General features: G+C 40.7%; 2 protein-coding genes across 6 annotated transcripts in view; one reads left to right on the forward strand and one right to left on the reverse strand.

Moving 5' to 3' along the window:
- The window catches only part of rbm45 (RNA binding motif protein 45), a 39,273-nt gene that overhangs the window by 5,283 nt on the left and 7,173 nt on the right, over positions 1-26,817 (forward strand). For 2 of the 5 annotated variants that reach the window (XM_030441714.1, XM_030441715.1), the window contains exons 10-11: positions 74-212; positions 1,214-1,800. In XM_030441714.1, coding sequence (XP_030297574.1) covers positions 74-190 — 117 coding nt within the window. In that variant the 3' untranslated portion in view covers positions 191-212; positions 1,214-1,800. Of the gene's footprint in view, positions 1-73; positions 213-622; positions 750-1,213; positions 1,801-4,967; positions 5,136-5,270; positions 5,780-26,817 lie in introns of those variants that run through there. The other 3 variants (XR_003986915.1, XR_003986914.1, XR_003986916.1) reach the window with 3 other exon arrangements.
- On the reverse strand, positions 2,427-10,343 carry zc3h15 (zinc finger CCCH-type containing 15). The gene is made up of 11 exons (XM_030441716.1): positions 10,115-10,343; positions 7,053-7,154; positions 6,626-6,728; positions 6,334-6,486; positions 5,823-5,914; positions 5,202-5,384; positions 4,939-5,019; positions 4,748-4,810; positions 4,498-4,617; positions 3,712-3,847; positions 2,427-3,585 (listed from the first exon to the last, which is right to left on the reverse strand). The coding sequence occupies exons 1-11, from the start codon at positions 10,187-10,189 to the stop codon at positions 3,377-3,379; spliced, it is 1,317 nt and encodes a 438-aa protein (XP_030297576.1). The 5' UTR covers positions 10,190-10,343; the 3' UTR covers positions 2,427-3,376.

Genomic DNA, 26,817 nt, shown 5'->3' on the forward strand with positions numbered 1-26,817 from the left:
AAATCATATATTTTCCCTTTCAATCCTCGTGTGTTAAACTCTCTCGCTCTGTCTCTCTCTCGCTCTCTCTCAGTGTGCAGATGAGGCCATGGCGGTTCTCCACGGTCGGGTCGTCAACGGAGTGAAGATGAAGGTGATGCTGGCTGATCCTCCCAGAGAGGAATCTCACAAACGTCTCCGGACCTACTAGGACCACGTGACAGAAATGACCGGTAAGTACCAAATATCTGCTGCAGGGAACACCAGTGTTAATAACTGGACAATAGGGTACCAAAATATTTTGGTCACATTGTATTATATACTGTATACTATGAATACAGTACACACAGCAGAAAAGGCACATTGCTGAGTAGGAAAATATGCTTCAGGTCGACCTGGTAACGACCGTTAACAAAACAGTCAACCAAGTTTAATGTAGCATATGAAATGTGAGCTAACACTTCATTTTACAGGGCTGCAAATGTCATGGTAAGTTGGTGGTGGTTACCAAGTGACATATTTGAATTTGCATATTTCATTTATATTTATTGAAATTTACCCTGGTGTGATTTAATACTTGTCTTCTGCTGTTTTACAACAAGCAGTTAATAAACAGCTGGTAATTTCTTTAATGCATTTCCAGGAAACAGCCGAATGGTTTCTGCATAAAGCCTGTGTATGAAACGTTTGTCTCCCCCTTGTGGCAGTTCCATACTCCTGCTGATCATCCCAGTGTTTTTATCCAACTAATTTTTTCTTCTCCTTAGCAGGTCAGTAAATTGAAGTGAATTGTTGCAGCTTTAATATCCAGCTAGTTTCTGCAGTATTGTGACGATCATTTCAAATATGTAACTTGGTAATTTCCACCTGCTTACCATGAAAATTGTGGAGCTGTAAAAAGAAAGTGTAACCAAATCCTTTTGAAACATGATCTGAACACACTCACAATAATTGTGCATTTTCTATTTGTGTCACATAGATATGCTATAAAACATGAGGCAGGATAATAGATGTGTGTTATTCCTTAATACACAATCTAGAATAGCAGAGATGGTTTACCTGTGTAGACTGTGTGCGAGAGCGTGTCCTGGCTTGACATGTCCGCCTGCAGTCTTCCATATTGCTGTAAATCCGTTTGTTGCTATTTTTGAGGAAAGCTCTTCGTAGGCTGACAAGATGTCAACAAGTGATGTTTCTCTTCCTGTGAATAACACTGCAGCTTCTTGTTCCCTAGGCGACTGTTGTCATGACACAATGACACCTGACCTGACAGACCGACCGACATCAAGACCATCTCCCGACCTCTGACACGACCTTTAACACCTGTCTGACCTTACCTCTGGCCAGTGACCTTGCTGTGACTCACTCATATAACACGGTAGCATCTAACTACAATGGAGTCTTTATCATTATAGTCTGTGAACAACGACAATGTGAGTGTGTGTGTGTAGCTGTGCTCAGTGTCGCGCTTCCTTCACGTATATTATTTTTTAACCCTGGGACTGCTTTTAGCTCGTGCCAGATGGACTAACCAATGTACAACTACAGCAGTAGTTAATCGTGATTCATCAACGTACTGCTGGTGAAGAATTTAAGTTAAAATATCTTACAGGTGTTTCGCAGCATTTTCTTCAGAGAGCAGGAGCCTGTTAAGCTTATAAACAGGATTTGTAAAGCTGGATTGAGACAGTTGTAACAGATCTGATCGTTACTTTTTTTTCCTGCCCTGTAATATTTTAATGTTGAGCTCAGTTCAAAAGCCTTTTTCAAAATGTGAACTTTTTTTGTCTCAGTAAAAATAAAGATCAGTTGAACACACCATTCTTCCTGTCTCGTCTCTTCTTTTGAAGCTTCCTAACGAGTAACTGTTGACCGTTATCGGTGTTACAAATACAAGGAGCGCCGTCTGGCCTGAATCTGATTTGTTTTCTCAAAGTTATTCTGCTGTTTTACTTTGATCTGTCAGATTTCTTTCATGTGCTAATATTGAGACAAATTTGCAAAAGAATCGCATGGAAAACCTAGTTGTTCGCGGGAAACAAATTGTGAAGATGCAGATGCTAATCAGACAACAATTCTGTCAAATCGCAAATTAAATAAAAAAAAATTTCATTGATCAGGTTAAAAAATCTGATCTGGTTCTGCAACATCGACTGCTCACCAAACCTCCCTTGGTAGGTACGAGTGTTTGCTAGTTTATGTGATGATGTTTTGCTTCAATTTGTCAAGACTTTAATATATTTTATACTTTACTACTACTCTGACATTGTCTGCTGAGCCTAAGAGTTTATAGATGAACAGATCTACCCACGTGGTGGAAAAATGCACCATGAGAGAATCTGATTAGTAAAGTTAGATCTGGGGAACTGAACAATGAGAGCAGAGCTTCAGATTATCAATACACGTGACGCCCTGTTGTCATTTATCATCAAACAAGAGAGGCACACTGGATGTACAGTATTTTTTATTTCTTAAGGAGGCAACTCGAGAACATTATTTACAATACTGGGCTGATAATGGGACTGTTTGGTTCCCCTCGTGTGCTTCAAGACAGCACTAATCAGATCTGAGAAACAGGGTTGACATCTTAGAGGCTTTGACTGGACTTTTCCTTCAAAACGTTACATGAAATTTCCATAACACAAGAATTTTCAACAGGGCATTCAGTTCAGATAAAATGATATGGACCTGCTGAGGAAAAACAATCTTAACCCAGAAAGATGAAAGTGCATCCTCAAACTATAGCTTTGATTTTGGTATGAGCTCTGATGAAGATATGAACAGATTCAGTTTCTTACAACAGAATCACTCCTGTTCATTTTTTCACGTAACCTGTACAGTTTAACAGCTCTGTCAAACATCCATCGATCATTTATTTAAGTCTTATCTCACAGTACAATCTCACAAGTTATAGTGCTTTCATTTTTTTAAAGCATGTACATTGTCTCACTCTGCAAATCAAATTCAATATTTAACTGATCATGTAGAGAAGCACCTGGAGCCTAATTTAAAAAAAGTAATTTGCAGTTTCGATGTCATGCAACAAGTGCACAACAACCGCTGCCCGGTTCTCTTGTCATGGAAATTCTGACACATTCATGAGGAGTTGGCCCTGATTAACCCTAATTGGCCCTGCTGTGGAAATCTGGACACCCAATGGACAGAAAGCCGAGGACATGGTGGGCTGCGAGAGGGGTGATACAGAAACAGAGGGGGCAGAGACAGGCAGTGATGTCATGATATAATCAGGCTTTATTACCGGAGTCTCTGAAATTTAAAATCGTTCAAACATCTGGTCTCTTTGTTGTTTAGCTCCATGCATCCATCAGTCCATCCCTTTGTCACTTAGTCCGTCCTAACTTCCACCTCACGCTCCCTCCCTCTCACGCGCTCCCCCTCAGTCCTCCAGCGCCAGTGTGTTGAGCTCCTCGTCGAGCTCCTCAAGATCTTCTCCCGTGAACAGGTTCTCGTCCACCGGAACCTCCTCCGCTTCCTCCTCGTCGTCGTCTTCATCCCCTCCCCCATCCTCTCCGTCCTCCCCGCCTCCCTCCGCTCCCGAAAGCCCGTTGGCCTCGGCGCCACCGCAAGCTCCGTTCAGCTGCTCCTCTGTAGAGGTGAAGAGAATGTTTTATTAATGTTCTGTTTATTTGTGCATCAAAAGTTCTCACACTGTGCTGTAGTGTTTTTCTTTAAACAGTGGATTGGCAAGTGATGATGACTCATTTTTCTTACCGTCGTCTGTTACTTTCGGCTGAGTCTTCTTTCGAGACGTGAATCGGTCCGTGGCTGCTACGGTAATGCCTTCGTGGTCAACTTCTTGTGGAACAAATCGGGATAAGTCGATATCCTGGACTTCTGTTGTATTAATCTGAAATAAAAGTTGTGAATAAGGTTTAAAAACAGGAGTCTGTAACAAGACCGATGTTAAATAACACGCAGAGAATCAGGGAGAGTAACCTACAGTTTCTCTAACATCTACTGAAAGTCTCTTGGGAATATACAGTAATGGTGATTTCATGATACTGACATTTTTCAGTAATAACTTTAAAAGTATCCATGTTCGGCACCATGTTCAGAATTAAGGCATAAAAAGCGACACTTTGTTGAAGTTGAGATGAATAAAAAATGGTTTCTTGCTGCATTAAACTTGGTTTGCATTAATTAAGAGACTTTGTTCTCTGTGTTCAGATTATTTCAACACTTCATGTATAAATGTAAACCTTTCACGCCTGCAGATAACTGCCTGACAACAGTGACCTCACAGCAAAACAAAAATAACTCCGGGAAACACACAGTCTGCATCACACACTTTTATATTGAAGATATTTTGTGCCAACAATGCAAACGCTATCAGACACCAAACGCTGACAGCAGTTATTGTGCTGAGACATCTTTCTTCAGGTGAGAGGACCCGAGAGCACAAATCAATACAAAGTCACACAAAGCTAAATTAAATTGACTGGAGGAGGGTAAGATCTGTACAGAGAGCAAAGTCTCAGAAATCTGTGACTGTGTTACCTCTTCCTGATATTCTTCCTCGTCCTCCTCATTATCGTTGGCGTATCGAGTGTCATCGGCTTCATCGTCGTCTTCGTCGATCAAATCTGGACGGAACTCGAACACCTCACGGCCACTCACCTACAGATAATGTGATTTCATTATAGCTCTGTCACTCTGGAAATGTCTGCTACAGAAACGCTTTCAGTAAAACAAGACAAAATGATCAACAAATCATAAAGTGAACACTGAAACATAAAAAGAGACTCACTAGTGCTTTTCCAGCCTTGAAGTCAGCCTTCTTCTTCTCCATCTCCTCCTTCGCTTTGTCCACCTATTAATTTCAAAGTGAAGAAAAAGTGTGATTTAGTCGTGCAACAAGAACTGCATGTCCTGAAAGATGTAATTTCCATGGGAACACGTGACAAACATGCTAATGAAAATGACTGAAGATGTTCCAACCTTCTCCTGCCTTTTCCTCTTCTTCCAAGCCAGGAAAGTCTCCAAGGTGATCCGAGTGACATCAGCACCCAGAGCGGCGCGCTGCAGGGACAGAGATGATCAGGATGAGCAGAGTACAGACAGCGTCCAGGGTTACATCAGTCACATGGAGTATTTAAGGAGCGGCTCACATCAGGCCTCTTTGGCTCTTTGTGGAGGTAATATCTGAGGATCCGATCTGGCTGCATCACACGTTTATCAAATCACAAATCATCCATCCTCACCTCATTTTCTATCAGTTCCTCCAGCGAGATTTCATCCTCCTTCTCCTCCTTCTTCTTGTCTTTTTTCAGTACAAAGCCCGGCGGCAGGGCGTGTCGGTACATACAGACGTCGGCGCCCCCCGGACACACCCAGAACCAACCGTACTTATTATTCTCTATGGCGTCCAGGAAGTACCTGCACACCTGCGGAAGACACGACACAACAGGGAAGACAATGTGAGTGAGAGAGGAGAGGAAACAGGGGAAAACAGACAGCATCTTGTGTTAGGAATGTATTTAGCTGGATGAATTTTAAGTTTGAGTGATATGGGTCCAAATGTTTGGGGATGAATACACACATACACTACAGCCCAAACCTAATCCATGGAAGCCCTTGTAGACTTTATTACCCTTGGATCTGGTTTCCCCCCCAGTCTCTTCATCATCTTCTTGACTTCTACATTCCTCTCTCATCTCATTTACGTGTGTAGGAAATGACTTATTTGCTCTGCCTGAAGATTCTTTAGTCAAGACCGGAAAACAACTAATTTGCGTCCCTCAAAGTTTTTTCGAAAACAAATGTTCTTTATCAACCATCAGTCGCTGGCCTGTCTTGATTATTCATCCTCCGAGTAGACTTACAATTTGTGTTTTGGCTTTCTTCTTCTCGGCCTCTCCGTGTTTTTTGTTGACGACCTCCTCCAGCTTCTTTTCATCCCAGTTGTCCATGGTGTCTAAACAGAACATTACATGTTCAGTAACATAAACTCTTCTATAAAACAAATAAAACCCAATGACAGACACAGCAATTAAAACAGTTCACTCTACTTAAGTTTATATGTTCAACACTGTAGCTGTGCTTCTATGAATCTGCATTTAGTGAGGAGGAGTTTGGCCTCATCAGCAGGATGTGAAACTCTTGGAGCTTGCAGGGAGTCTGAATTTAAAGTTTCAGGTGTTTAAAAACCATCTCTTCCTCATTCACACATAATTCTGAATACATTAGGTGGTTTCAAATTTAAATAAACAGAAAGAAGAAACAGCTGCACGAAGGTGAACTTCTATTTATTACTGTAGAATTTTAAAGATGATTACACCACTTAGCACTGTACTGTATTCTAACATATCCTGGTCACCTTCACCACACACTGACCTTTCTCCAGGTCTTCATCTCTTTCGTCCACGTAGACGCTCCTCTTCTCACATTTCCTCTCCATTGACAAATCGTGGCTGAACTTGCACTTGTCACCTTTAGTACACTGGCCCTGCTTGAAGAACGCACACAGCACCGACTTTGGGTCAACACCTGCCGAAAAGAGAGAAGAGTGAACAATTATTTATCTTACGCTGGTCAATGTTCAAGAACACACACACAAAGACAACCAGCAAATACAAAAGACTGGAAAAGTTATAATCATTTCATCTTCTGTCGGCGTGCTGGTTACCTTTGCTGACTTTCTGGGCAGCTACTACCGGTTTAAACAGCTCGTTGAGTTCATCCAACTCCTTCTTCTTATCGGTCTTCTTACCGGTGTCAGCCGCGGCAGTCTACAAACACAAAGACAGTAATCTAAATATATTCAAAGGTGTCTGATCCAATTAAATCGGCTCACAATAGTTTAAATAAGTTGTATAATTAGATGTACATATCCGAGCAGATAGAGCCGTATATGCACCAAACAGCCAGGTGGATAAAACCTCGTGGTACGTCAATAAACATTTGTCTTTTTCTTGTCTTTAGTTTCTTCGAAATGTGAAATTTTCACAGCAGTATAATCAGACAAGAAGTAGCAGGAGAGACTGTAAGGAAGAGAGGCAAGAAGAACATTTCAGTGGTGGAGAAACATCGGAGAACAAGCGCTGCCCTCTAACCTGTTTGGCACTTTGTTGTCCATATTTGACTTGCTGGGTGACGTTCTTGATGAACTTTTGCTGCTTGGCCCCTTTCTTGTTCTTCAAGCCAAATGTCTTGTCCTAGAAAACAAAAACAGAAACAAAATGGTCAGTCACAGTTAACTTCCAAATAATGTCTTCTGAGAAGTTGTACAAAACAAAAATCCATAACCAATTACTGTATTTGGAAAAGCTGCTGGGTTTTGCAAGATGAAATAAGTTATGTTAATTATTTTGTGAAACTACAAGAGATGAGCTGGGAAGAGTTCAGATTTCTGAGTGACCACACAAAGAAACCATCCGTCTTTTATGCATTTTCATGAGAGGGTATGAAAGTTTTCTTCATGAGGGCGACAACGCAAAGACACAAAACTTTTGTTTCTGCTTACACAATTCTTTTTAAAAGTGCTGCGCCACAATTCAGACATTCACGGCACATTCGGCCAGGATTTTAGATGACTCAGCTCCTCGAGTGTGACATGCAATTAATCTGGTTATCAGAATGTATAGGGGTCATAAAATAAACACAATGCAGCTGTTTTCATTGGTTATATGAACACCAACACGTGGACATGATCGTGGATATTAAATGATTTCCGGGAAAGTCACAATGTGACTTGAGCAACACAAAGCTCACAGGAGCAAAACACACCGCATGAAAGATTAATTATGTTACATTGCTTTAATCTGTCTACAACCACTGGGTCAACAACAATCGGTCTCAGCAATAGTCCGAGTCTGTTTAGGAGGAGAGAGCTGCAATAAATCAGATGTGACAACTCCTTCCCTGGCGGATTTGTCTGGAATCACTGCAGATGATTATACAAGACGAATTGTTTCCAAATCTGTTTTTAATTTAGCAAAACTATTGACAGACTCCTGTCTAAATTTGCTGGTGCACACTGAGTTAACATTTGGTTTTCAGAGACAGACGGCTGTTAAAACTGAAGGATCGTTGGTGTTACGTAGCAACGCGTTAGTGTTTTTATGGAACTATATTCAGCCACGGATTAAAATGTCACACATTGCAACCGTGTGGCTCACATGAATTCTCAATATTTACTGGACAACAATGGAGGTGAGGGCTGAACAATTATTATTATTATTATCATTATTATTATTTGTAAATATTATTCACAACATTGTGAGAGCTACAAAAGACATCCTAAAGTCATGTTCTCCAGACATAAGGGAACATGGTTTGTTTGGTACAGACCCAACAAAAACCACATCATCACTGTTATATTCCCTTGAACAGAAAATGAAATATATCTGTCTAACTAATCACAATACGATTTGTTTTTTGTATATTGTCTATCTCTAATGGACTTCAGAGAGGCTAAGTCCCACTCCTCCAGTGTTCCCCGTGGGTCCTAATTTCAGGAGGTGAGACTTGTACATTTTTATCCCATTTGAATACAATGTTCGTCAACTAAAAAGATAATTTTGCAAGATAGTCTAAGTTTGTAGTAAAGACAGCAAAATATCACGTAGTTTTATATGAAACCGCTCAGTGAACTACATTGTTTTGCTCAATGTGTCACCAAAAAGTATTTAAAAAGGTGAAAATAACAACAAATCTGTCCGTATTGACAGCTGCAGTCATGAGGAAGGAGATTTAATCAGTTTTTTAAACTGCTAACATACGGAATTAGGTGGGTTTTGGTGAGAGTTAAGTAAGACAACGTAACTTATTTGACTGTTAAAGTTGAAGAATTATCTTTAAAGTTGAGAAATACGTGTAATTCATGGCACAACTCAAAACAGGATAAAAAACACGACTGTATGTCCCAATTTACCACTGAACATATTTGTTATGAAATCATGTCCCATGTCAGTCAACCAGAAGAGTCCTGACTTTGTCTCTCTATAGCACAGATAAATAAGTTATAACAGGTTTAGTCAAGGTTGTCAGAAGAGTTGCTACTAATACTTTTAGGTAACACAAGTTTAAAACAATATATAATAAGCATATTTGTTAGTATCAAAAGTACAGTCTAAAATCTGATTTTAGAGCCAGGCACATCTCGGACTTTCATTTCTATTTGCAGCTGTATGGAAAGAAGTGAAAGTATTGTTATTCTAATATTAGTATTGGAGTCTAAATAGATTACACATTAGTCACAGAGTTATTTTCAGTATTTTCATGTAAGTTTTGTTTAGACAAACAGATCAGAGTTGATCGACAAAGTGCCATCACACTAACTCAAACACTTCCTGGTGACTCTGACATTAGGGGACAGATGAGTCATATAACCTGAAGATAAACTCTTTGGACTAACTCAAAGATAACAAACCATCTGGCACATTAACACGTTGCAGTACAATATGTGACTGTATGTTCAACAGCAAAAGGCGGCTAACGCTAACAAGCCGGTAATGACTGCTGACAGAAAGATACAGAAGTTTACTGGTTGGTAGAGTCAACATCGATATCAACAACACTTATATGAACTTTGGACATGTTTAACTTTTCTTCTCTATTAGCCGGTTATGGACACAGGCTCAGATCCGGTACCTCTCATGTCCAGTTGGGCCGACCAGTACCAGTTAGCAGGCCCATCGCGTCTCGCCGTGATGCCCGCTCATACATAAAAAAACAACCAAACTAATCATACAACACATTAAAAAGGGTGTTATGTTACGGCTCCTGGTTTTAGCTGCTACATTTAGGGACATAAATCGAAATTTCTGGAAGGATTATGAGCTTTTCCAGCGGTGGCACGGCCCTGCTAGCACTCTGACCGCCTCTCACACAGTGCGTTTGTCAAAGTGAGCAGCTAGCTTCCTGACAGCTGCTCAACTCGCTTTAAAATGGATTAATAGAGATTCATGTTTTTATCAGGAGGAAGCTAAATTAATCAAAGTGACTACTAGACAGGTGGGTAACGTTGACATGTACCCAGAGGCCAGTGTAACTTGTTGGCACTCATGTTAGCTCCGGTTAGCATTGGGCTCCCAGCCTACAGCGCGTGCGATAACGGTACATTAGCTTGACAGCTAACGCTAAACACCGACAAGCTAACTCGTGTAGGTTTTACCTCAATAATCTTCTCTTTCTTCTTCTCTTGAGTTTTTTTATTCCCCGCGGGCTGGGCGGGTTTCTTCGGAGGCATGTTGGCTCAAGTGGAGCTGTGTAAAAAACCGCGTACAGCCGAGTAATATTTATTAAATGGGGTGTTTCGGGAGGGAACTCAGCTCCACATTACCCAGTTGTTGCTAGCACAGCAGCACAGCAACGGCGCTAGGCCACATGTGAGTTGTTGATGGTCCGTGACGTCATTACGCGCCCCGAGATGCATGACGGGTACTGTAGTTTACTGTTACGAAAACTAGCCAGATCTGAGATTAAAACTACATCAATTTCTTGGAAAAGGCTCAAAGAAATCTTAGTTTTATATTTATAAATTATTTATTTTTACAAATAAATGTATGTTTTAATTTTATTTGAATGTATTTCCCACTGATATTACTGTTATTTCTATTTCTATTTATTTTGCTGCTTTTATTTCATTTAATTTTCTCTACAATATTTCGTTTCATAGCATTTTGTCAACATTTAACTTGACAAAAGAGTATTTCAGGCTAAAACCTCTTATAATACGTCAATAATACTGTCACACAGAGCACAAACGATCACAGAATTTTGTAATTACAAGAAATATGGTAGATTTACATGAAACGCTTCTATTCTATTCTATTCTGTTGGGAAATAATCTTGTATATGACCAATACCAGAGAAGGACTCTCAATATTATAATATATGCCTTTCTATTTTGATTCATAATAGTATATTTTCATTATTTATTTATTTTGCACGGTAAAACAAAACAGCAGGGATGCAACTTCAAAAGAAAAGAAGCTGATTGTGCAGGTGAGATATAGAAAACCCCTGGAGAGGCTTATAGAATATGAGGAATCTCACCTTAATGCACATTACAAACAGATATGATGTATAATGAAGTCGTGTGATCAACAAAAATAAGCAGAAGTAAACACAGGATCAAAAAGCAAGCATACATAAAACCGCAATAACATTAAACATAAAATATTCCTGAGCTTATATTTGTTATTGTTGAGAGAAGTAGACTGGATTGTTATTTGATTATACCTTTTCCATAGCTGTGCCCCCTGATATCCAACAGAGAACTGAGAGAGCCTACATGGAACATTAGTAGATGTAAACATTTAGTATGTCTTGTATGTCTTGTATGATTATAAAAGGATCCACATTAGAAGCACATAGATGTTCCTCTAGTCTCACTCCGGTCCTGAACATCATAATGAAATACAGACAACTATTTATAGGATCAGAATAAACCGGGAAAATTAAAACATAAAATAAGAAACAAGAACATGTAATATTCACCATATATGGATGAAATTAACTTATTTCACAGACAAAAAGATCCAACAGATTGATAGATATTAACAGAACGTAACACACACACAAAAGTGAAGCAGGCTGGTGCAAAAATTAAAAAGTTGGTATTTATTTATGTTATAGATTGATTGGATCTTGAGCTGATTGCAGAGAGGATCTGAATGGTTAAATAGGTTAAGTAGGTAACTCCCAAAATAATATTGCAATATATGAGGTTATAATGGAGTTATTTAATACCTCTGATGATAAAAAAAAAAAAACTTTCAAAAAACACCTTCTTTGCAGTTTTAGTATTCGACCACCAGGTGGCAGTGTTGCAGTATCTGCCAGTTGAGGAGAGAAGTAACAGATGAGAGAAGAACTGGTCAGTTTAGTGGTCGGGTATGACCAAAATTCCAACATATATCCTGAGAGAATAGAATTGATATCAATGCACCTGAATGTAAACTCTGGGCCAATAGGAACTTTCGGGTATAAATTGGTCAAAATCTTCAACTAAGCAGTTTTCTTGAAATGTCAGTTCTGTGGAGTCACGAGTATCTGGTCATTACAGTTGGTTTCTGCAGACATAAGGTGATAAAATCAGAACCGGTGCCAGGTTTCATTTACATTATTACATTTATTTTGTTTGACTCATGCTGCAGCTTTGCTCCTGCAGCAACTGAATGATCAATACAAGCCTGTCCAAAAATCATGGCTTCAGAGAGAGAGACAGAGAAGCTAAATGGCAAAATGCAAAGTCCAAGGTGATCAGATGATGTTTATACAGAAAATATTGTTAAGTAAAGTCAGTGTGGTGCAGAAGCTGGTGCAGTTCCTCATACAAAGAAATCACGAGGGAAAAAAATGTGTTGCTGCAAAAGGTGGTTTACAAATAATTGTCTATAATTGTCTGTATAAAAGAGGTTGTTACAGAGCCACCATCTGGCGAGTGGGCATATGCCTGTTTTATTAGCATTTTGCCTCCATTTAATAGTTTGATTATATAGACCGCCGGTCAATTAAGACACCCCTGGTCTGACTTTTACTGCCTGAGTATTGGATGAAATTTTTCAGACCTATATGTGGAGCTTGTGTTCTCTCTGAACTCTGAAAGTGCTTTGGGGAGTAAATTAAGGCAAAGCAGAAAAATGAAGAAGAGCAACAGTCTCTGCAACAGCAGAGCTGCAGTCCTTCCAGTTTGATCTCCTGCTAAAAAGAGAAAACCCCCCCTTTCTTTTTTTTTTTGTAACCAGAAGCGTGCGATCGTGTCGTGGCTGCAGGGCGCGGATCCAACCAGCAGCAGTATTACCGCTTCAGCTGCTGATTCAACTTGATTGAATTAGATTTCACTTAACTTACTAATGTGATTTCATTTGGCACATTTGACACGTGTGGCCTTCATCCACATCCTGTCTCAGTTCATCGGCCAGTTCACTTTTTAGGATGTCTGTTCGTGTGTGTGGTTGTGTGTCATACGGCAAACCACAGCGCAGTCACGAGCCAAAATGGGTCACACACGCCTGCTCCTTCTGGGTTCTCATTTACTCTCGTGTGTTTTAATGAGCCTTAGTTTTAAGGGACAACATTTACTCAGTTTGGGCGCCCACATAATGACAGTACGAGTTGTGTGCTTTAATGAGTCCCAGAGTGAGTCTACGAGTTTGCTCTAGTAACGGCGTCCTCGGCTGCAAACATGTCATCGAGTCGTCGTCGTGTTTGCATGCTCTCTGGTGTTTGTGCTCTGATGCCACTTTATTATATTTCATCTGATGTGGACATATTTATTTATAACGTATTTGTCATGCATGGCTCCCCTTCCTACATGCTGACGGATACGTGCGTCTGTATATAATAACCGATATTGACACAGCTCTTGAGTGCAAACGGCGGCGGGCTGGATTTAAGATAACAGAGGTGGGTAATATCGCCTAAAGCAAACTTTTTCTCTCGCTTTGCTCCCACTCCCTCTTTTTTCTCTCCTTCTGAGGGCAGTCTAATAAATCACAATATCTGCTACATGACCACTTCTGTCCTATAACAGCCTCCTTCATATTCATACTAACATCGATCTTACTGCAGAGGCCGGGCATGTCACACACACACACACACACACACACACACACACACACACACACATGAATGCAGATGCAAAGAAAAATGCCTCTTTCTTAATTAGCAAAGCACAACATCAGGGAACACTTGAGACCACACAACCTATAGCAGTCCAGTTTTTTCCGGGGCTGGTAATGGAAAGTGTCCTGGTATTCAGTCCGACTCGGCCTCCTCCTGCTTCCAAGGACACGCTGCAGCACCTCGTCTGCACTGCTGACGGCTGAGCGGGTCATCGGCTGTCAGTTGCTCCCCATCAAGCAGCTGCAAGACACCGGGGGCGAAGGAAAGGGCAGGAAAGATTGCCTCCAGGCCGGCCCACCTAGGCGACTATCAGCACAGACAGAAAAAAAAACAAGAAAACTTCTCTGTGGAGGGAGAGAGAGGCTGCACGCCGCTGCATAAAGACCCAGACCTCCCATCACCTCTGCAGCTTTTTCCCAGCACACCGCTGAGATCTCATCAGTCTGTGACGCTTCTCCCAATCCAGGAGTTATTTTCTGCTCAAGTTGTCGAAATCCCCCCCCCCCCCCCAAATCAATCTGCCTTGTATACATTTGCTCTAGTTGATGATTTACTACATTTTTCTAACAACGCAGAAGAGAACAGGTGTGAACCTGTTATCGTTTTAGCTTTGTGTTTCATGTTCGGGTAATGAGCGAATAGCAGGAGCGGCAGCGATAGTGACAGCAATAGAACACGTTTTCTTCATCGCAGAAGAGGGAAAAAATCGTATCCTTTTACTGATAACACAACTCGTCTCCTGGATGTATTGTACTCTGGTCCCTGGAGGGTACCGTCGGTGGAGAGATTGTTGTGTGTTCCTCCCTCTCTTGGTGGATTTCATTCTCCCGTGTGACGGTTGAAAGTGTGTGCAAAATGAAGAGTCTGAAAGGGAGCGCTTTGCTCAATAATCCTGAGGGACTGACACCAAAACAGAATGTTTAGCCTGCTGTTGATGTTTTAGAGGAATTTAGTTCTGCGTTTGTGCCCCTTTTTACTCTATTTGTACCATTGTATCCGCACTGGAAATATATCTAATAATATCCACAGAAAAACGCAGCAACAAATAACAAGAATTTGAGACATTTTCCTGGCTTTACTGTTCTCAGGAGGATTCCTTTAACTATTTTTACCATTAATCCAGCCTATTGTCATCAGAAAAGGATGAAATTGAGAGCAGCTTATTTTGACTCATACTTGCGTTTGTTGTTAGACGGCGGCCTCTAGTGGCTGTAGTAATTATTCCAGCTTCAAAGGAGGAAGTGAGCAGAGGTGCTATAAAGGCAGATTTATGGGTCAACAACATAGCGAACATTTATACATGCGGCTGGCGTTGGTATTGGCGCTGTTGAGTGGAATGCAGGCTGTACTTTCCAACGTTAAACACACCGTGTTCCGCTCACATCTGTGTCTCTGGGCTACGCAGAGTGGACTCGGTTTCAGCAAGGTGCTGTTCGCTGCCCGTCCTTAAGACATCTGGCCTGTCCGCTCTCTTTTGCCCAGAGATACTTTATTTCCCCACATTGCAACAGCTGAATAGGGTGGTGTGTTTACTGGGAAAACTCCAGATCACAATCCCTGGTATAAGCACCAGAGGAGAGGCCGGAAAATATTATCCTACCAAGTGGATTAATGACAGTTATAGCAGTCCACATGCACATCAGGCAACGCAGAAAAATAAGTCGAGCTTAAAGAGTGAAAAGTCTTTCAGGAGGTCAGGGATGGACAGTTGGATTGAACAAACCCAGAAGTCAACGGTGAGTTCTTCCAACTTACCACTGTAGTTAAGAAACATCACGTACTGCAGAAGTTACTAAGGTAATGTAGGTATGTTTCTAACAGAAGTTTAAGCAGTAACACTGATTTGAACCCAAACCCTCTCAAATTAAATGTACCAACTCCTTTTCAAAACAAAAAGTGTTTGTCCCTGAGGGACAGCCTTGTGTTGAGTTTTGAGAGGAATTAACGGCTCCATTCACGGCCCTTTATCCTTTTTTGTACCATTGTATCCGCACTGGAGATATCTAAAAATATCCACAGTTATCTGGAGAAAAAATCAAATAAAAAATTAGACCCTTCACAACTGAATAGAACTGAGTATAAAGATTTGTTTCTGAGGGACTGACAGGATGTTCAACATATGTTTAAGAGGAATTTAGTGCTTCTTTTCTGGCCCATTTTGACTTTTGGTGCACGACTGTATCTGCAGTGGAAATATCTAATAATAGCCGCAGTTATCCACAGAACAGCGCTGCAGTAAATAAGAAGAATTAGAGATATTTCTGAGTTTCTAAACAATGTTAAGCTGTTCTCAGGAGGATTTTCCTCTTTAACTAGCTGTCCCATTATTCACTAACTAGAAAAAAAAACGTCCATACTCCTTTCTCGCAACTGAGTAGAGCTTTGTGTAAACCTTATTACTGTCAGTCATAAGTGCTGCCACCAATTCGTTTTGGTGGATGCAGCGGCAGCACTGATGACTGAGGGTTTTTTTATTGCAATATATTCAGATATTGACTCCCTGCAGGGTTTTTATCAGCTCACGTCTGACTGTGTGGCATAAAACTGTTGGTTTGCTTTTTTGTGATTTTACTTGTGTTCCTTTCATTTTATTGCATTCCCGCAAGGCTTTCTTATTGTGCGCTTCTATTTCATTATTTTATTGTTAACTCCATCCGCAAACCATATTCATCTCGTGGGACAATAAAGATTGAATTGAACTGCACCGAGTCACTCAGAGAGGAGTGGATGGGTGATGGTACACTGGCAGATAACTGGAATCAATGGGAGCGTTAATGGAGGCCGCGATAACATAAGAGTTGTTCAGAAAACAATCTCACTACGAGGCACATTTTGCAACAGTTCTGGGCTTTGGAACACATTATCTTTGACGAGTCCTTTAACAGAAATTGGGACATTTACAATTCCGAGATAACGTTGTTAAACTCCGTCTGTTGATGAAGGTCGTGGGAAATGATCAAAAAATCATTAATTTAAAACTGAGATTAAAGAGGAAAATCAGTACTAGTAGAAAAGATCTTAATTATGAACATGTTTCTCTTTTTAATCAGATATTCAAGAGTGCCATCATCTGCATGGACCCCTGGTAACCCATGGTGACCCCGTGTTTAACGTTACAATGCTGTGAACTGTGGGTAATTCCCTCAGGCAAGGTCTTCAGAGATGCAGACTTAAGGAAAGTGGCCTTAAAGAGCTCAACATGTCTGCGAGGGAGCCCTTTTACACTTTGATGATTTGACAGTAGGACAGCCTTAAACTCCTCGCAGACTTATCAGGAATGGTCTCAAAGTCTGTGAGTCCGTTAGTGTGGACGTTGGGATTGGACCTCCCTGTGGGAGGGTTTTACAAACCACTTCTACTCCAGGCTAATTGGCTCGGGATGGCACATAATGTGGCAGGAAGTGGGAAGACAGAGCGTCTCTGAAGGGCCCTGAATGATAAGCCTGGTTCCAGACATTTGTCATAATTCCTCCATTGATCCAAATTGGTTTGATTGTTGAAACATAGCAGCATCTCTGTCAGCTGATAATCAAAAGACAGCAGGTGGGTTTAAAGGGTAAGTTAAACCGGAAATGAAAATTCAGTCTTTATCTTCTCACCCCAATGAAAACAGCCCAAATTAAAAAACATAAAATGGCTCCATACAGCATGTCTGCCATAAGTCTCCAGAGGCCTCAAGATAAATTAAATTAATTGCAAATCCGTAATTTAAATTCTTTTAAAGGTGTTATTGACGACAATCAGCCGCTAAACTGTTGTTCAAGTCATCAGCCATCAGGTGGTTGCCAGTTTGTCGCACAAACAAACATTACTAATGCTAGCTAACAAACATCAACTTTTCTAATATAAGCTAGCAAACAATAGCGTTGTTTATGCTTCCTAGCCAACATCAACTATGCTAATACCAGCTTATGGCAACGTTGCAGCTGGGTGCTAGCTAACGTTAACTCTGGTAACGTTTTTTTACCACAAACTGGCAACTTCCACTCTCAACACTGACAGAACAGATACAAACGGTATGAAACTATTGTTATAAAACAGTTTGGACAAACATTACTTCATTTGTTTAGGAAAATGCTGCAACGTTGTTTTACTGTGAAGCTCCAGTAAAGTTTTACTGACTATGAAACTTAACTAGACTTTCCATCAACACAAAGAGATGATGACTGGATGTTTATTTGATTTTTGTTGAACTTATCCTTTAAGAGGTGGCACTGACGGTGCACCTCTTTCTCCACTGGGGTTCATTTATGACAATCTATGTGACATTCGTGTTGTGATATTTTGTCGTCACAAACTGTGGATTGAAGGCGGCACTGGAGGCATGTGTGGCGTTTGAGTGATGCATTTTAATAGAGTAGAAGTCTTGACTCAGGCACTGGTCACCCTTTGGGCCAAAAGATATATAAATCCAAACCTGATATGTGATCACATTCATTAAAGAGCTATCCGCCCCATATCAGCCACTTATCAAGACTATAAGAGTCTCTTCTGGATTATATTATGTATGACAGATAACTTAATGTCCCCACATTAAAAATGTATACGTCGTCTCACTGTTGAATGCAGCCCTCCTTCATTATTGATAGCAAAAGACACAGTTAAGGATCATGCACCAAAAAAACCTACTGAGCAGCGCCTGTGCAGATGGAAGTGTTTATAAAATGCTGCAGTAAGGAGGGAAGAAGGGCGACATGGAATATTTTAGTTCGTCTAATTAGAGTTTCTATAAGAAACTCGTGTTTGTGTTTGATTCTAATCTGAGTCAGATTATGACAGCAGTGTTCACGGATTACTTATCGCCGCTGATAATTAGACTTCTCTTAAATAAAACATGAAGACTTTCATTCTAAAATTAGACATCCAACACTTGGCAAAAAAAAAAATGTATATATATATATATTTTTTTTTTTTCACGCCTACCAGCAGATGATTGCTGGCAGTAAAGCTCAGCACTGTTAGACTTAAGAGTCATGTCACGTTTGCTCGGCAAATTGTTACGATTTAAGGACTTAATAAACTGTGTTTCTGAAATATTAACAGACAGTAAAGAAAAATTTATTGCGGCTTGAAATGAAACCTGTAAATCAGCTTCAGATCCATGACTGAGGCTCTTGTTATTGCCAATAAAACAATACAGATGAACATTTCACCTGCTGTCATTCACAGTTTGTCGGGAGCCTCGCAGGCATGTCCGCATTTTAATCATCTTTTTGTTGATTTTTTTTATGTGTTAAAGCAACATAGGAGGATCATTTACAGGCATAAACTGTTAGTTAAAATAAACTAAGTTGGGTAAACTTGGAATAAATAAAGAGAGCGATCCTGTTCTGGAGTCCAGTCACGTCCTGTGTGAACGGCGTGCCGCTCAGCTCAAACTATTTTGATTAGAGTTAAAATGAACTCCGCTTTAATGATCTGAGTGTTTCAGTTAAGATTTGCAATCAGCTAAATGGCTCAATTTAGAACAACGGAAATAAACCAAATAATTAATTTTGGAAATGTTGGTGGGGGGAAAGAAAAAGGCGCTGAAAGATTAATTCTGAGAGTGGCGGAGAAGTAAATGATTCATCTGAGCAGAAGTGGAAGGAGCTTAATGTTGAATGGAAGCAAGTGATTCATTCAGAGGAGTCAGTTCTATATGACTCTGAGCCAGTTTCATCCTGGAGTTAAAAATAGACGTTCTGTGGTTGAAGAAGATCACACACACACACACACACACACACACACACACACACACACACACACACAGATGCTTGCTGGTACTGTCACCATGCACGTGCACACACACACACGCACACACACAAACTTGGAGATGCAGAGACCTCAAAACACCACAATTACATTTTATCTGAACTCACTTACACACACACACACACACACACACAGACGGTGTCACACTTTCTGTCACTAGCTCTCTTTTTTGTTCCCTCACTTGCTGACACACAAATACACACACACATGTTCCCTCACACAATCACACTCCCTCTCTCACACACACTTAACACACACACACACACACACAGAGAGAGAGAAACACACACTTTCTCTCACACTCTGGCTCATGAATTAAAGAGCAGAGCTGGTCCAGGGGGAAGAAATTATTCAGGCAGATCTGCTCTCTGACAGAGGAGTGGGAGGGAGGGAGGGAGGGAGAGGAGAGGAGGAGAGGAGGGGAGGGGGGGAGGAGAGGGAGGCCAAGAAGGGAGGGAGAAAAAGAGAGGAAAAAAGAAGATAGAGAAAACAGAAGGGAAGAGAAGAAAAAGGCCGTTAATAAGGAATGCACTGATTTGACAGAGAGGGGCGATCAAACCCCCAATGGCACGCTGTGTGTGTGTGTGTGGGTGTGTGTGTGTGTGTGTAAGGAGAGAGAGAGTGTGTTTCAGTTCACCCCCCCTCATGTGTGTGTGTTGGTGTGTGTGCATGAGAACGTGTACTTCTTCATTGATTGTATGTATAATGGATGTGGGAATGCATGTATCAGTTTCCCTCAGTGTGTGTGTGTGTTTACCTGGTTGTATGTGTGTGTGTGTGTGTGTGTGTGTGTGTGTGCGTGTGTGTGTCTATGTTACTGAATGACAGTCTTGTCTGTTAGTGTAACCCCGCACGCTGCGTCAAAACAGCCGATAAAAGACGTTTTCCGTCCAAGCTCCCCGATGAGGTGAAAATTAAAGCGAGGCTGATAAAACCTGCTGAACGTCCATTTGATCACACAACACAGGTGGCTGGATATTAAAGTTACTGCTTTCTGTTTAGTTTCGGTCCTGACTGCATGTGAGCGTCACGCTGAATCTGTTAAACATACATTCTGTTATGTGAAGTAAACAAACAATGTGCCGGTAACCACTCAGGTGGGAGACAGATGGGAGAGTTTTCTGAGATAGCATTCCTTCCTTCGTTTGTACTTTTTTTAAACAGAAAACAAATATGTTTCCTGCGAGACATGACATATAAATCAGCCAACAGCAAGTGAAAGATGGTGTGTTATCTTTAGAGGTGTGTAGTAACAAGTTACATTTACTCTATTACTTGTTATTGGAGTAAAGAAACCTTACTTTTACTCTTTTACTTTCACTTTTGATTATGATTTTACGCATCCATCGATCTTATAGCAACTATAAATCACTTCTACTTGAATACTTGTTTTTTAACGTAACAGTACTTTCACTTTATACCTAATTCAGCCACTACATGTGTCATCATCTCACCTCCTTTCATTGCATTCACGTCTCAACGCCGCTGTTGTCCGAATCATCAGCTCCTTAAAGTGGTTCCCAGTTTGTTGCACAAGCTAACATGGCTAACGTTGCTAACGGTGCATACTGTGAAACTCAACCAATTTCATTTTATCATCCTAAAACTGTAGATGTATTCTGACCAAAAACATAAAAATGTTGTCAGTGTGACCTTTGAGTACAGTTTTTGACGATGATCTCTCATTTCAACAGTCCATGCAACGATGTCAGTGCGAGCGGCAGGGATGGAAATAGAAACAGGGCGTCAGGCTCAGTTGGAAACAATGAAATCAAGCTCATTGTGATGCTGATGTTAACTCATGTTGCACACAGTTGCCGGAGGGTCATAGAGGTCTTAACTGGTCTGGTTTTTTAAGCAAATCTAAAACGGACAGATGGAAAACAGACCTGAACCCAACGTGCATAAATCCATTTTCAAAAAAGACCTGAGGATAATTAGACGATACAAACTGAATCAACCTGAACAGACTCAACCACAGAAGGAACATCAGTACAGGCAGCCAGAAAACTTGGTTGTCTGATGGCATTCAGACCGGAAACAGCAGAATTGTCTACACCTGTGCGCTGTGTTGTTTTAAGGAACTGATCCGTGAGTTTGAAGGCATTTTTCAGAAACCCAAAAACAGCACAGTAGTTTTTAATTCTCTGCAACTGTTCCACCAAGAGAACTGGAAAAATATGCCCATGCACATATTTGACTGGAGTGATTTTCTTGGCCACTGCACAATGAAGCATAAATTGAGCCCGGTTCAACATTTCTGCTGGATGACCCTGCAATTTTTTTGCCGCTCCCGTCTCCTGCTGTGTCGCCTCATTCAAATGAAAAAAAAAGGGAGTTCTGCCTTTTTTCACTCAGGACAAAACTCAGTTCGAACACCGACTGTGACGGCCCTTGTTGGCCTCCGTCTTTGTTCTTGGCACGTATATCCTGTATGAGCGAGCACCTGAGCTCGACGCTTCCAGCTGCATCCTCGGTCCTCCATCCCACCAGCATTCACACCCCACACCTCTTAAATATCGTCGGTGCCAAAGAAAACTTGGCATCGGAAACAAGAACCTGAACAGAAAAAGAGAAACATTGGCACTGACACACTTGCACTGGAAAAAAAAAAAAGTTTTGGCTGTGAAAAAAAGTTCCTCTGAAAAAAATCAAACACAGACATTAAAAGAAATATTTGATATTATTTTGTTATTTGTGTTTTTCTCCATGTCTGTACTCTCCAGTGTCATTTTGTGGTATTTCAAAAGTGAAGCCAACACAGATGTGACCTAAACCTGCATTCTTTCTAATGACCAGCAGGAGGCGACTGTACCGGCTGCAAACAGAAGTGAGATTGTGGGTAAACTTATGAGAAAATGACCCTCCTTCTCACTTGATATATTACCTCAGTAGGTAAATAATGGATCTATTTAGAGTAAAGTAGACGATAAAGCAGGAGGTTATGCTTTAGGGCATATCCTCGAGTTCCTTGTCCGATTTTTCTCTATCGAACTGAATGATTTGGGGTTTGACAGGATCGGTGTTGTCATACTCAAGATTGGTCTTGGTCATAAGACTTGTCTGGAGACTCATTCTTGAAGGTCTCGATCTCGTTCCCGGATCGCGTTTTCACTCCGTCTTGTCTTGGTATCAGACAAAGAGGCCTCTGTCAAGACCACAACTGCAAGAGAGTCACTGAATTGATTGAAACGATGGTTTCCACTCAGAAAACCTGACGATGAAACGAGCGTGATTTAAGCTCCTTTGTCTTGAAAGTCTTGGTCTTGTCTTGGTCCACGTCGAGTTGGTCTTGACTACAACACTGAACAGGGTATAAGACTTCATCCTGGTCATCAAATGACTGATCGATTGAATTGGAAGAGGATTGGGAGATTGAGATTCTTGGCATCATCCTCAGCACTAATCTGAATCAGTCACCTCGTTCAAATATGGTCACCTCTGCTCCAAAAAACCAAGATGGCAATGGACACAAAGTCAAAGGCAACTCTTCAGAGCATCCAGAAGCAGACGGCTGACATCACAGTGGGTTTATAATTGATCTGAAACATATCTAATCAACATTCAGGTCACTATGAATATCAGACTCAAGATATCCAATATTAAAGGACTCGGATCAGGATTGGTGCCAAAAGATTTTGACTGGGACATCCCGAGCCTCTTCAAGTCTTTCTCCTGGGGGTCCCGGCTGTTTCACACATGTCGTGTTCCCCACAGCTGTTTCATACACCCCTCTGTTCTTCATGTCTAAGGTGTTGAATGGTTTGTGTTAGCTGTTAACTCGTGTATCCTTGCGACCCCTTTAACTTAGAGTATTTCCTCAGAAGGTCAAAATTGAACATCCGTGAACCAGCTGAGCTAAAAGCTAAAAGGAGCGTTAAAAGCACTTACTGAGATAGTAAAGCGGCTAATGTGTTTCTCCACACACATGAATATGTAACGTGTCCCTCCAGTGCAAAGAACAGACGTACCAGAACGCGCCGGGATTTCTGTAATGCACGACTACCGCGTATTGCTGTGTTTCAGGTGTAGGTGCAAAATGCAAATGCTGCTAATTGAACCGCCGCAAAGAGGGAAGCAGTCACTTCCATCATCACCCGACATGTAAGTGCTGCAGCTGCTAATGACTGAGCGATCACAGTCGCTGAGTACCTCAGTGTGACAGCCGCACTTGTCACCGGTAATCAGAGGTGCAACATAAAGAAAGAGATTGTCGGATTGAAATTTTGATGCTGATACCTGCAGACGGTGGAAATGCTTTCCGACGCAGGAACTCCACAAGGGCAAAACAAAAGAGCAATAATCCCCATTTTGTATTCGCGACACATCTTGACGCCTACTTTCAAATATTTTCTGTCATTTTCTGTCACTGAAATCGTGCGATGAAAGTTTCAAAAAGGCACAACCGCGGCGCTCACGAGGAAGAAGCCAACGCACAGTCGTCACAGCACATCAGCATCCGACTGTTTTAAAGTGAAAGTTGCTGCTTCATACGTGTGAAAAACATGCAAAGCGATGCCATTAACACATCTCTGACATGGAAGTAGTCAGAGGTTGAACACGACCATGTTTTCTCCCACTTTCTCTGTCAGTGTATTATCCTGTTAATGCCATGGCAACAAAAGTGTTGGACTCATTTTTTTTCCATTTAGTTCAGCATGAGGCCCATTTTCTTGAGATGTCACGCTATGTGAATTTAATTGACGCCTGTCAGGCATTCAGAAATGAGTATTTTCCATCGCCATGGTATAAAATACATCATATTACATTTCACACCATTTTTCCCCCCACAGAGTCAACAAAGCTCCGCACAAATACCAACGCAGCCGACAGCTTTCACACCCAACACTCATCTTAGTTGCAAATAATGGTTGTTTTTCTTTATCCACTTAATTTTTTTTATGACTAACTGATTAATCATTTCATCTGAATATGTCAGAAAATATTGGAAAATGCCCATCACAACATCCCACAAGACTGACTAACCACTCGGAAAAAATAAACATTTAATGACATTTTAAATATACAGCAAAGAAAAACAGGAAATCCTCACAATTAGAGACACATCCAAGATTAATCCTCACAGCACTCGCTTATAAAAAGAACAATACGATGGCGATTGTGTGTTTTATTTGTATTGTAAAAGCAGAATGAAAGATAACACACAGCCTGGTTGTTTCTGTCTTTATTGATCATGATTAAGTTAATTAAGCCCGACTTGCTGAATAGTCTGACTTAAGCACTTGGCTTCTGGCTTTGTTCTCGTTCACAGCTGCCGGCTGAGCTTGTAATATCAGCAGAAGTTTCACATTGAGAGGCCAAGCAGTCACAATAGTACATAAAATCAATTTCTATCTGTTTCATCTTGCTCTGAGTGTTTTTTTTTTCCTGCAGAAGCTCAAGGTTGCCCTGTGATGGCTTTTTTATTTTTTTCCTCTAGCTTTCAATATCAATATGTGCAGACAGGGGACCATTCCTGTTGAAAAGTACGACCCTGGGCACGCAGAGAAATAATATTACATGTGCTCTGTCGCGTTGGTATGTCAAGACTGTTGTTTTTCTATGTTTTTAAAAGAAATGTAAGTGCTTGCAGGTCCCCGGAGCAGCAGCTGATTATTCCTCCTGCAGAGAAACGTTCAAATGTCCTGCCAAAAGGAAGACAGAAGCATTAAATCCATTAGGTTGTGTTTTTTGGACTCATCTTGCTTATGTTTTTTTCATGAAACCAGTTGTCTTGTTTTGTTCTATAAACCAAAATGCCCTTGACTGAAACATTTCACCTCCAGCTGCTCCATCAGAAAGCTCTTTCAGCCAGCAGAGTTGTACTGGGCAGCTCCCACCGCTTTATGTTTCTACAAACCCGGTCTGCTGGATCAATATCTGAACCAATCGCCGCATATTGTAATGATTGAACTAAAGCCTGCCAAATCCATCTTCAGTGTTTATTGTGGCACATTGTGCTGCCAGTGCTCCAGCTGTAAAAAGAATTAAAAAATAAAATGCCCATTATATTCTGTTTCAACAGCAGATCAGTTACTTCACAACACAGATCAACAGCAGCCTGTTTAAATAAAATATCCACATTTATCGCATGTATCATGCAGCAACACGAGCACTTTGGGTTTAAAAAACGGTTGCTTTGCATCGATTTCACCAACATTTTCCAGGTGAACCGTTCCTCGGAAATTTGCTCCCGATCAAAATCAGGGTTTTATTGTGTTTTTAATGGAAAAGAAACACCTTGGATGAAATACAGAGCAACTCCCACAACCTGAGAAAACAAAATAAACTGAAGGGAAAGATGTGTTTTCTCATAACTCCATGCAGAATATTCACTTTATGTTACATAATTTTGAATTATAATTTACTTGTTTTCTGGTTAAAAGGTTTTTCTGAAGATATTCAAACTTAAAACCTTAAAACGAGATCAAATATTGAGACTTTGGGACGCCAACCAACCATCGCCCTCCAGGAAGTTACATTTTGATGCTTCAAACTCAGAAATACATCGATTTAGGGAACTAATTTACAATTTTGCAATATAAGAATATAAAGTTCTGGCTGACTGGTGGCGAGTCGCAGGCTTTGAACCCTCTCAGAGTCGTCAACGTCACCTGTGAGTCGTTGATTCCACCTTGACGCTATCTGGCGTATCTGTGGAGGGAACGTAAGTGGCTGATAGAAAACATGAGTAAAAATAAACCAAACCTGAAGAAAAGACAAAACGTGTTAAAGTTTTACAGCTAGTTAATCAACTAGAACAAGAACAGCTTGATATAACGATGCCTTGTGTTGGACCAACCATCCAACACATCCTCATCCTCAGTTACTGCATAGGTGGATCGTCAGTGACATCATGATATCACATGTCAGTGAGCACATTTACACCACCACAATAATCCGATAACTGGGAATCAGGTTACAATAACAATCTGATTTGACGTGTTCACATGCACTTAAGTAACATGATAATGGAAGAAAACATGGGCTTAAATAATTTAGTCAATTAGTTGGATTTCTTTCAAAGTACAAAACTGTTTTCCAAAACATCCGGTCACGGCTGTCTTTATGTGGGATTTGTTAAGTTTGCAAAACATGCAAAATAATATTCTCCTTATCTGTGTTATGCAATAAGAACAGAAAACGTATCCGCATCAGCTTGTGTTTAACAAAATCTGGTTTCTTTTATGTTTGTTTTCCACGTGCAGATGTAAAAGAGCGAAAGAAACCAGATTTACTGTAAACATGTAGCGAATTAAACAATTATTGGGCGAAAAACTAGGTGTGTTTATCGGATTTCTTATAATCCATCTTTTATCATATACAGCATATCGCATTATGCTGTTTACATGACCACATTGATAATCTGGTAACTCCATAACTCAGATAATGATCGGTTTAATAGTGTGCATGTAAACGTGACTTAACATCGATTTCAGAGTACGTTCAGTGTTTCTTGGCCGATTTCTAGGCAACTGCGGTTTGGTTAAG

The sequence above is a fragment of the Sparus aurata genome, chromosome 15, assembly GCF_900880675.1.
Source record: "Sparus aurata chromosome 15, fSpaAur1.1, whole genome shotgun sequence".
NCBI lineage: Eukaryota > Metazoa > Chordata > Actinopteri > Spariformes > Sparidae > Sparus > Sparus aurata.